Below are 12,129 nucleotides of genomic sequence, written 5' to 3'. Positions count from 1 at the left end.
TTTATATTGATTATTTTTAATGCCAATAATAATTAGCTGATAGTCAGTTGCAACTCTTGTAAATATTTCAACTAACACTCAACGAAGGCGAAACATAATTAATGAGAATCGTCGGTTGGCTTCGACTGTATGTGACATGAGTACCTCCTTCTTGATTCGTGCAATGGACAAGTGGTCATAATTACGTGCGATGATACATGTGCGTGTGCGTGTCAGTGCGTGCGTGTGTGTTTAAGATCGTGTGGAACACGAATCGCATCTTAAAGTGAGATCAGTGCCTCGTGAAGGACCGAAGGAATCACGTGCATAAGAAAGAATCTTCTTTTTTCAATGTGATTTTGACTCGAATTTTCCCTGGACATTTTCGAAATATTTTATATTTGTAACGCGCGTGTAATTGTCCTTGAAAGATGCTACTTCTTGTTTGGATACTTTGTCTGACAGGTATCGTATGTTAATGATTACACTGATCAATATTGAAATTGTTTCCTGTATCAAAACTGTATCAAGTCAAATAATTCTTGATAATTTTATGATAACGAATATGTTAATAAAAATTGACTCTTAAATCGGTATTCATAATCGATTCTTATATTGTATTCAAGCTCATTTAAGTATACAGTCTTAAGATGTCACCATCAGAGGGTTGTATTAACATCTCTAAAACATTTATTTAAAATAAGAACGGACTGGATGGATGCTGATTGTAGTTTTTATGTTATATTAATTAAAAGTTAAAAAAATCCGAGTTTAAATGTAAGAATTAAGTAATCACCATTTTTTGCAATACGAGTATGAATAGTTATTTTTCGACGAAATTTAGAAGTAAAATTTGCTGTCGGCCGTGCTACGTCATAAAAACTCTCGAAATTGTCACTTTTTACCTCTTTGACGCTATTTTTCTTAAAATTATTTTAAGCCAAATTTTGACAATGAATTCGCATTCAGCAGACAAAAATACATCTGACTATTCACGTTCGCGATACAAAAAAGAATAAAAAAATTTTTTTTGTTGCCCAATTGCAAGGATCGCGTGACATAAAAAGTAGGAAATGTTGGTAGAAAATATCATGTTGTTTTAGAAAGAAGAAAAATGAGAAAATTATCAGAATTTCGGATCGTTCATAAGTTTTTAGAACTGTAACGTTTTGTTATTCTCGCACGCATTTTGCACAAGTATCCGTGTTCGAAGAATTGAGTCGGAAGGGTGATAAAAAAACTAGAACGCGCCTCTCTCTCTGCTCCCGGCTATCTTGCGCTCGGAGGAATATTTTCGCTGATGTATTCGAGTTGTTAAAAATAACTCCTTCAGAGTTTCAGAATTTGCAAGCGGATTAAGAGGGGAAAAAGTGAATTGCCTGTGTATTATAGAGATTCCTGAGAGACAAGAAAATATTCATTTCTTAAAAGCTTCTTTGCTCCCTGCGACCTCCATGCGGCATTTACGCGAATGTGAATGAAATTGATTCAATTTTCACTTTATTGTTTTCCCACTTTAGATAATCGTCGCGATAACAAAGAACATGTTCGGGCGCAACCTAGTTTTCTCGTGATCGAAACCGCACGAGTTAATCGGACTAAAATATCTCCTTATGGCGGCGGCGTAATTATAGCCATATTTCCGTATGAGGATCGATTTTTTCGAGAGGGAAAACCGTGGTCATGCAGAGACGCATTGTAAAACTATGCCTTGTTTGCTTACCCATGTTAGACGCACGCAACTTCGGCAATCGATTCACCCGCCCCCGATGTGCTTCCGCAAGTGCGTGTGCGAAAGTATAATTGCGCTGTAGTTTCGCTTTCGCAAGGCTGACCTGTTATGTATGCAAGCCGGCGGTCGGCACGACGCTGTATGGCGATCGATCATAAAGAAAGAAATGGATCTCCAGTGCGCGTGCATGTTCGAGGGTTGCGAAAATAAATTCCGCGCACTCACCGTGCGCGTGCGAGATAACGCGAGGGATTTTACGTGTCGAGAATCGAAGGAAAGAGAAAAAAACAGGACGATTAAGTCTCGCGCGAACGCGATTTCGCAATGCGGCGACCACTTTGCCGCGGCGTCGTTAAATGATAATTTAGTTATTATTATGTTGTACTTGTGAGCATATATCTGTATATATATATATATATATGTATGTGTGTGTGTGTGTGTGTGTGTGTGTGTGTGTGTGTGTGTGTGTGTGTGTGTGTGTATATATGTGTTACAGGAGTTCAAGCTGCGACAAACCGCGACGGTCATCCAACTACGGTACAAATTTACGAGAACGAGACTGTCTTGCTGCCTTGTTACGTGGAAGGTATATATTGTTATATAATTTAATGATTGATTTTATGCTTTCGTGTTTCTTCGCGAAAAGATTAATTGTTCGTTTCTTCGTTCGTATTTTCTTCTTTCTCATTTCGTCAAGTGTGCGCGCATGTACGCGCTGGTGTAGAATTACTACCATTTACGAAATTGCCTGACACTCCACAGACCCGAACCCGCAATCTCAACCCACGCGATAACAAACGCGGGGTGTCTTTTGAAACGTCGTTATTCCTACCTATGCGGGCGTGCAAAATTAGGATAAAGTGGCACATGGAAAAGGGTGTATTTTCGCGCAACTGCTTGTATCGCCGGGAGGGATAAATGAGCCGTTATGAGTGTCTTGTTGAAAAACTTGCTTCATTAAGATGAATGTTGATATTTTATATTTTTATATTCATTCCATTCTTTCTCTCTTTTTTTTTGCATGTCAATTAATTTATCTTGTTTAAAGAGAAAAAGAAACAAAATCCTTTCTACCGAGGTTGTTTTTTCATCCTTGTTAGCAGGTAATACACTACGTGTTGAATACGAATGTTGGTTTTAGATTCTTAAGTGGAAGATTCTTAAGTGGCGTCTACAGAGAGATTTTAAGGCGTAAAACTCAAGCTTTAGCCTGTCCCGAAATAAAATAGGTGTGATAAGCCTTAATTAATAATAAGACTTAATTAATAATAAAGCTTAATCAAAGATTAAGTCTTAATTACATCGAATATGAGAATAATATTTTACTAGAATTAAGATTTTCTATAACCGGTATTTGCAATTCTTATATTTGAGACTGTCTTAAGTACAGTCTTGATGTCATAAATCAATTACATAAAGGGCTATATTAGCATCTTGATACATCACTTAAAACAGTCTTAAGGACGGACTATAAATGCCGCTCAATATCTATTGCGTTTCGGAATTAAAATCTCTCTTGTAGACGCCACTTTAGGCACGGGCGGGGATTTGTTCAAGTATATGGAAAAAGATAGTTATTTCTGCTCATGTAGACGCGCAAACTAGGGTGAGATGGTGGCGGGATGAGATTCTTCTGGCCGAAAGCAGCTTCGGGCAAGAGCAGCAATCGTCCAAACGAATCACCCTGTATAGCAACGGCAGCCTGCGAGTCCACCACGTCCAACGGGAAGATAGCGGGCCGTATGTGTGCCAAGCAATCCGACCGTCTCCGTGGGGACACGTCACGCAAGTACACGAGATCGAAGTGATGTGTGAGTACATTGCGGCATGTATATACCCCACGCGTCTCCCATGTAATGTCCCAGGGGGTAAAATCTGTCTCTTGTATATCGAGACGGATCGACGTGTCGAAAGGATTCTAGAGTTCTTTGCGAATCCGAACTGAAACGTCTATCCGTCTTCTTGAGTTCTTGCGGCGTCCTATCTGATCGTATCCAACCATTTGACATCTACCGATCCCGCCGAAACTTCTCGTCTGGCAAGGCGCGGATCTGAATTTTGCATAAACGTGATGTAAACAATGTAAAGTCGACTTATAAAACGCGTACAACGGTGATTTTTATTTATTCATTTGCGCTCCATTCCGCTCAGATCCATCCAGCGTGGAGACGGTGCCGGAATGTGGCGAGTTGGAGGTCAATCTAAATGAGGAAGTGATAATGCAATGCGTAGCGAAGGGTGTACCGGCCCCCATCATAAGTTGGAGGACGAAGGTAATCGATATTCCTGGGCTATTCGATATATACCATTACCTATATGCCAACGATATCCGCGTCAAACGTTCCCACGTTGATGGGAAACGTTTGATGAGAAGGGAAAAAAAAAATGAAAGAATGGAAAAAGAACGATGCAGGTGTCCGTTTGTGAGATTTCTCCCGATCGGATCATAAGTCAATTTAAATTGGAGTGGTGCATTGTCGCGGATGGTAAAGGTGGTTTTCTTCTTCTTCTTCTTCGCAGGGCAGGGAAATTCCATTCAGGGACACTCGAGCGGTCCTGAGATTTTCCGCCGACAACCGAAATCTTTCCGGCAGGTATACCTGTGTCGCCAATAACGGAATCGGCGAGCCGGCGGAGGCGCATATAGACCTACGTATTAGATGTGAGTGTATTCTCTGCAGACAAACCGATTTTGACATCAAAATGACGACAAATAACGCTTCCTACCTGAACCATGTGTATCTATGTACGCTATGTGACTTCATTATTAGCTACAGTACAGGCTTTACGGAGCTTCGTTTCACGGGAGCACCCGTGATTAATCGAGTTTAATTACGACCGCACCGAAACGATCATGCAAATCGCGCCCTATCCTCCTTCGCGCCACGTAGCAGCACAATTAAGAAATTGCCGCAGATTGCTCCCTTTAGTACTCCAATCAAACGCATGAGCGAGCCAATTATGCTGATTGTACAGTTGCTACTGAGTGTTTTGCAGATGTTAATCAACCTTGTAATGCGCTAACAATCGCTAACAATCCTTTCGCTTTTGCAATATCAAAACAAGTCTTATATGTATCTCAGAAACGCTATTTTAAAGACGTAAACAACATAATTGTGTACATGCTTTAATGTATATATGATTAAATAACTAGAATGACTAGAAGACTCTGACCTGAACTTTGATCTTAACAACCTTATCAAACAATATTGTTAATGTGGATAGAATTAATTATTAATTTCTCATTTAACCTAATAAGGAAAAAGATTAGATCGGATATAATTATTTGAATTATTTGAAATTTTGCTGATTTTGTTAGTTGATTAATTGCCGATTAATCGGAGCTGGACCGGAATCATCCTAATGCTCGTTTCTGTGAATGTAGTTTCACTTTCAGTTTAATTTACTTTTTATCTTTCTCTCCATTATAGAATTATAAAAAGATAAAGATTAAATTAAACCGAGATTCAAATTGATATTTTTGTAAAAATGAGCCTAAATTAATTTACTCAAATGAATATTATCGCAATTGAATTTTTAATCTGAGAGTAATCTTATTTTTTTTTTTTAATATAAACGCTCACGGAGTATTTTTACATTCCAATTAAATTGAAATCCCTATTATTAACAACATATTGTATATTATTATTTTTCGATTTATTCGAGAACGTATGGACTAATCACGATTTTCTAAGAAAAGTAAATAGAAATCAAATAAATATTAAACGGAATAAGCACGTAAAATATTGTATATTAATGTGCTTATTCCATCAACGGAATAAGCACGTTAAATATGTTAAGTATATTAATGCTTTTTTTATTGCGGATTTTGGATGGAATTACATATTTAAAAATTCGTAAAACATAGTTATTAAAAAAGAAAGAGGATATGTTAAACAATATCCATACGAAAGAATATCCTACAATTTACATTTTTTCACCGCTGGCGTAAAAACACCCCAGATGACTATTTCCAGGCAAAGTAATCTTTTAATGCTGTATGTACATTGAGTATCTACGCAGATAAGCCGGAAATCTACGTGAAGAAACCTTGGGTGCATGCATATCCGGGGATACGAGTAACGCTGGATTGTACGGTGTCCGCTTGGCCCGAGGCGAAGGTGAGACTGCTTTTCTCTAAGATTGTCAATGGCGCGCAATTGCGCGTTAATCAATAGTTCGAACAATAATTAACGACGTAACTTGCAAAGAACGTGCGCGCGCGTGCAAGTCACTTCGGCATAATCCCGTAATCGGACTTTTAATTACATCGCAAGCGAACTTCGCACCGGAAACCAGTCGTGGCTGTAGGTGTATCTCTCTTCGATATGCTTCTAAGGATCAACATGCTACTACAAATATTTTGCATTTTTTTATTGATTAATTAATAAAATTCTTTCTTTCGATTGATATAATGCTTTGAAACATTTATAGTGAAATTTTAACCGCATATTGAAGAGCAATCCTTAAGGAAGTTGTAAGACAAATGCAATATGTTAAGAATTATTGGAAAAATTAGAAACACCATCTAGATGAAAAGTTATTTCAATAAAAAGTAACATTTTTTTTAACTTGTACTCTAATAGAAATATGAAAATGTATTATAAAATAATGATGTATTATAAAATAAAGTATTTAAATAAATTCAAAAATATTTATGTAAAGTTACATTGAGATGCAGATATTATTTGTTCAATAAATAAACAAAATATTTATTTGTTATAAACTAATTGGCGAATCTCAATGAAACTTTGTATAAGTCATTTTTAGTACTTAAAATTATTTACATATAATTATTTACATAAAAAAATTTAGATTTTTGTTATTATTTAAAAAATTTTTGTTTATAACAATAAAACTAATATTAACTAAATAAAAAAAATAATCTATAAAAATGTGTTGCTCAATAAAAACAGAATGTTATGAACACAATTTTCCCATGTATGTAATTTGTTTAAAACATAATATGTGTTTTATGCCTTTACAACTTTCTTAAATCGAAGATTTTCCACAAGAAACGAGAAAGTCGAAAAATAAATGCGAATGGAATTTACTTCTGTAAGAATGAAGATCTCGTCTCTCCCTTCTTTCTCTCTTTTTCTGTCCTCTCTCGAGGCCAATGCGAAATTGTATACACGTGATTACTTGCTTCGGTCGAATAATCTCCGCACCCTTATTAACTATAAAATAACGTAAAATACTTTGAAAAGGGGTCTGATAGCTCTCACGTATAATATATTGTAAAAATAAATTTTTACGCTCCCGTCCCGAATTCCGAAACTTTAATATGCGATAACAATGTTCCCTCTTACATTTACAATAACGAAGCATCTGAAACGATACGATCGATCGGCAGGTTTCGACGTCCAATACAAACACGAAATATTTTTCTGGCAATACGGCACTCTCTCGTCTTTTAGATTTCAACGAGTTCTTCACGCTTGGTAACTAAATGAAACCACCCCTCCTATCTACCAAGCAATTTTTCACCGTGATCCTTTAAAGCTAGTCGCACGTGACAAATCGATTCGTGGGACACGTGACTTACTGTACTTTTTTTACTTTCCTCGAAAAAAAAGGACCGAACGAGTCAGGGAGAATTGCGTTATCACAGCACTCGGAGATTCGAGTGGAATAACGTTACCAATATCGTACATCGAAAAATTGTAAAAATTAACGTTTCAACAAATTATGAGAATTTTGCACTCGTCTGTTTTCTTTTAGGTTGAATGGTATTTCAACAACAAGATGATAAACTACACATCGCGGATAGTGAAATATAACACCGAGAATAATTACAGTCTATTGATAAGATACGTAACGTCAAATGATTCCGGTTCCTATACATGCAGAGCATCAAATTCCATGGGAATCACCGAGAAGATCATCGAATTATCGCAGATCGCGAATCCGGCAGTGTTCAAAAAAGAATCTGGCAGCGCGTCTAGCACGTCGTATAACTTTATCTGGGTCGTCGATAGTTACAGTCCTATCATCCAATATCAATTTTGGTTTCGCAGATACAAGGTGAGAATTCGTTCATAACTGAATTGTTAATCAATAAAGAGACCCATTCCAAACGAAATCTTGGCAAAATCGATTTGAATTAAATCAACATCTCAAAATCGATATTTCATCCTCTTTTAAATGAGGTGGGATCCAGTCCGTGATTTTCGTGTGTTGTTCGCGTTACGATTTTGATGGCTGCCGCGCATGCAAGGGCTCGCAGGAATAATTGAACAAAAGGCAATACCCGACGGCTTATTATTAAAATCTTCAGTCATAAAATACGCTTCTTGCTTTAACTGTTACTTGAATCCGCAATAAGATGAAAAAGAGATGCCGGAAGTGCAGAGCGAAATGCAGAATATTGAAGTAAAATATTTGTTGGGTTGTCTCAACGTGCTCTACGAAGATTGAAAGCTGTTTTATCAGCTAATATTTTTTTCCTTCTTTTGAGAGGTAATTCATTTTCTTCATTTTATCGTGCTTTTCAAGTTGTCTCGGTCTCGAAATAATTTACAAAAAAATGTGAAAAATGTTGGTAATGTAATGAGCTTTCCTGACAAAATATCAGAATGAAATTAATTTAATTTAAATACTTTACCGCCAATGAGAAAAAATATAATTATTCCGTTCTCACCATTTAATTTGTAAATTTTGCACATTCTTGTGCAATAATCTTATAATACTATATAATAAAACAATATAATAATAAAATTATATAGAACAGATTCTTATGGAGCGCCTCTGTATCCTTTAAAAATCGATTTTAGCGTGATCGAAGATTTTTATGGATCTATTTTTTAATATATCTTAGAAAAATGGTGGCGGTGAATGGCACAAATTGTATATTCCTGCTGGCGGCAGTGACATCAGTCCGGTGCACGTTCGCTCCTTCAATCTGACAGGGTTGGACGCAGCAACCTATTACGAGACGGTCGTTTTGTCCAAAAATCGTTACGGATGGAGTCACCCTTCGGAGATACTGCGCTTTCACACCGAAGGAGCTCGTAAGTAATAAAGATAAGTCGTTCGCATATGTCCTCCTATCTCTCGTTCCCTCTATTTTGCGCGCGACATAGTGATTGCGAGGAAAGATACGTCCGTGAGAGGAAACCTGGATCGTATGTGATAGTATATCGTGTCCTATTTTGTACGTTGCAGCTGTCGATTCCAGCGAAAATTCCGAGATGGATGATGATCAAGAGCAGAACAGGATAGCAGGTAAATCTGACGGTTCTATTTCTATTTTTTTTCCTTTAACTAATTGCTAAAAATTAATCTTAATCCCTTTTGTATCCTCGATCATATTAAATGATCAATTATATTAAAAATTTTTATTTATATCGTGACCTTATTTATTTTGACTTGAATACAAAAATAATTGTTAGAATTTTCCTACCTCATTACTTAACATCTCGAAAATTCAAGAATTATCTTTTCAATCGACAATTATAAAAATAAATTATGTTATTTATTTAACTCAGTTGTATTATTTTATGTCCCAAAATTTTCAAAAATCATATCTATACATATCTATAATCATATCTATATTGAATTTATTTAAAATTAAATAAATTTTCTTTAAAGAGGATTGTTACAATTTTATAGAAAAGAATATCATGATATGTGTATATCATCTCACGTTATTCTTAAACAAAATTACGATTCGTAAAATATGTGCGAGAATATAGAGGAAGAATTAAGTTTTAAAAAATAAAATAATTAGTAATTGTTAAAGATTAATAACTTGTGTTATCTGTTTGTAGTCATACAGCTCTCTTCAATGTCGCAGCATTATCTTCTGACAACGGATGCAAGCGAATCGATTTATAATCAATTGCAAGTCTTATCGTTAATATTAAGTACGCTATGTACTTTAATCATAACACGCGATAGATTTAACTAATGTTGTATAAAATGCGGAGAATATAAAGTAGATTGTTGTAATTTATGCATATATGATGCGGCTATTGTTAAATATTATCGTTATCAGTCATGTTTGCGCATCAATGAATCATTTTCATTAACAAAGACAGTACACGGTTGGTTACTTCACTCGGAACAATCATTAGTTATAATATAAAAAAAAATTAGAGTATAAATTTTTACTGTTTTGTGATTTCATATTTAAATTTTTACTGCAATTTTGCGAATAATTTGTATAATTAAAACGATATAAAAATAAGTATTAATAATTTGCAAATTAATTTCGTCGGTAAACTCTGTTGCATAGTTCGGAACCTGCCTTTTACCACTTGGAAACAATATCATCAGTCGAGACTAGTTGCAGAAATTTTGCTTTACATAGAATTTGTCTCGACAAGTTCTACAAATGCTATATTATCGGTCAATACTTTTCGTTCTGTTTTTCTTATAGTTTATTTCCCTAGCCGTACCTTTCGCAAATAGTCTCGGTGTCGAAATAAACGTGCGAAAATGTTGAGAATACAATAGGTTTTACTGACAGGACATCATAAGGAATCATAATGAAATGAATTTAATTTAAATGTTGTACAGCCAGTGAGAAAAAAAGTGTAATAATTCTGGATCTTACTGCTTGACTGGTTGTAAATTGTTTTGTATTCTTGTACAATTATCTTATAATTATATAATAATATAGTATAATATTAATATTAGACAGATTCACACAACGTCCGCAGTATGAAAAGGGCTTGCCCTTTGTTTTTTTTTCCTTCCATTTTTTTCCATTTCTGTTTACTTTTGCTATAATATTCGCTCCCATGATGACTAACATATGTAGCGCAAAATACTTGATAATCGGTCTCGTTTAAAAGTGAAAAATGTGTAAAAACGTGAACCCTCGATGCAACGACAGTATAGAGCATTGTTTTTTTTTGTTTCTGGGAAGTTAATTCGCGATGTACTGTATTCCACTTGATTTTCTTTTTTCTTATCTTGTAATAGTGGTTTTGGGTTTTGCTGGAATACTCCTAATTCCTGTCGGTAGCTCGAAGTTTCTCCTCGACAGCCTCCTCGGATGCCTCCGACAAGTCTGTCGCCTGTATATACTTTTGCACACCGACCAGCGACTTTTTCAAAGCATCAAAGGAACTCGAGTACAACATCTTCTTCTTAACCTTGGCCGTGTCGGGACACCACGACATCAGGAACAATTTCTGTTTCTTGGATGCCTAAGAAAAGAATAATATACAATGATATACTTTTAAAAAAATATTTGTTATCGAGCTTTAACAATACTTTTAATGTACATATCATTAGTTTGTACGAAAATAAATATGGTCAGATAATTACCTCGGAAGTACCCTGACATTGATGGGTATATTCAAAGTCAAACAGGCCATAACGGCATTCCCCGCTACCGCCTTTCTGTAAATCCTCAAGGAAAGCATCGTAAGCCGCGTCGCGAGGTCCGATAACTTCGACATCTATCTGCCTCTCGTCTTTGATGTAGAAAATCACATATCGGTGCTTTTTGTCTTTCTTTATCTCCTCATACGTTGTCTTGCAAACGTCCGCGACTGTTACTCCAGATGCCTAATAAAATAAACGTAAACAATATATATAAAAAAATTATTATGGTGAGAAAGCAAGAAAAAAACCGAGATAAGTGATTACGAGTGTTTTATTGACGTTTTTTGAAACGTTAACGTATTATCGCGTGTATTTTATATTACCTTCTTATCAATTTAAGGAAAAATCTCCGAGATATTGTTTTATCGATAATATTTCATTTTGCTCAAAAATTTTTTTACTACGAAAGGGATTGAATATATAGAACCACGAATATATTCGTTGACATCTGTCAGTGATAAACTGAACACAAAATCGCATGAATTTCATCGTTCGATTGACTGTCGCCCTACAATGGTTAGGTTGATTGGACCACCTCGCGTCAACATGATAACATCGGCATTCAGCAATCGGCACACGTCGCGCGCTGCCGTGTCAGTCGGGCCGTTTAAGCCCATTTCGCGGGCAAAATACGTGGGGGACGCGCTACCGAAATAAATTCTTCCCACGCGCGAATCCCAACGCTAAAAGAGATCCGACGATCCACTTCTAAAGTTATCCCCTGGCTCTCAGGCACGTGCCGCACGCTACGAACTTTCAGCCGATCGTCTTTTCTCTCCGCACCGCGGAAATTCGTGAAATACGACCGTGCCGGATTACCTTGGTATTAGGACACAAATGGACTAAAGGAAACGGTCGGAATACTTTTACCATTTTCAATTCTTGCAATCTCAACTTTTAAATTGTATCGTTCAGTAAAAATATCTAAACTTACGAAAGAGAATGATCGTCCGACTCAATTTCAAATTTGTGGCCAAATATGGGGATCTTATCGAGCATCAAAAAGAGCTATTAAGAAATAAGAGAAATTCTTTTTCTTAAGTGGTTTTTTGTCAAATGTTATTTTACATTGAAAAACA

At 36.0% G+C, this 12,129-nt stretch overlaps 2 protein-coding genes across 2 annotated transcripts in view; one reads left to right on the top strand and one right to left on the bottom strand.

The window, feature by feature from the left end:
- Positions 1-286: 286 nt before the first annotated feature.
- Positions 287-9,848, top strand: LOC108687004 (limbic system-associated membrane protein-like). The gene is made up of 10 exons (XM_018192569.1): positions 287-444; positions 2,208-2,297; positions 3,304-3,522; positions 3,863-3,984; positions 4,232-4,373; positions 5,735-5,832; positions 7,436-7,738; positions 8,532-8,724; positions 8,879-8,938; positions 9,484-9,848. The coding sequence occupies exons 1-10, from the start codon at positions 411-413 to the stop codon at positions 9,621-9,623; spliced, it is 1,401 nt and encodes a 466-aa protein (XP_018048058.1). The 5' UTR covers positions 287-410; the 3' UTR covers positions 9,624-9,848.
- Positions 9,849-10,198: 350 nt separating this feature from the next.
- Positions 10,199-12,129, bottom strand: part of LOC108687003 (cofilin/actin-depolymerizing factor homolog) — a 9,176-nt gene continuing 7,245 nt past the window's right edge. Inside the window, exons 2-3 of the mRNA XM_018192568.1 lie at positions 10,991-11,233; positions 10,199-10,869 (exon numbers count right to left, since the gene is read on the bottom strand). Of these exons, the coding sequence (XP_018048057.1) occupies positions 10,669-10,869; positions 10,991-11,233 (444 nt within the window). The 3' untranslated portion in view covers positions 10,199-10,668. The remainder of the gene's footprint in view (positions 10,870-10,990; positions 11,234-12,129) is intronic.

Source organism: Atta colombica, unplaced genomic scaffold (genome assembly GCF_001594045.1).
Source record: "Atta colombica isolate Treedump-2 unplaced genomic scaffold, Acol1.0 scaffold198, whole genome shotgun sequence".
Classification (NCBI taxonomy): domain Eukaryota; kingdom Metazoa; phylum Arthropoda; class Insecta; order Hymenoptera; family Formicidae; genus Atta; species Atta colombica.
This window is presented reverse-complemented; position numbering and strand designations above follow the sequence as displayed.

What these genes read in the sequence shown, in the direction of transcription:
- LOC108687004 (XM_018192569.1), top strand. Translation starts at nt 411, where the DNA reads ATGCTACTTCTTGTTTGGATACTTTGTCTGACAG. An exon ending in TTGGATACTTTGTCTGACAG is followed by an intron (nt 445 to 2,207) that starts GTATCGTATGTT and finishes TATGTGTTACAG; the next exon opens with GAGTTCAAGCTGCGACAAAC. An exon ending in ACACGAGATCGAAGTGATGT is followed by an intron (nt 3,523 to 3,862) that starts GTGAGTACATTG and finishes CATTCCGCTCAG; the next exon opens with ATCCATCCAGCGTGGAGACG.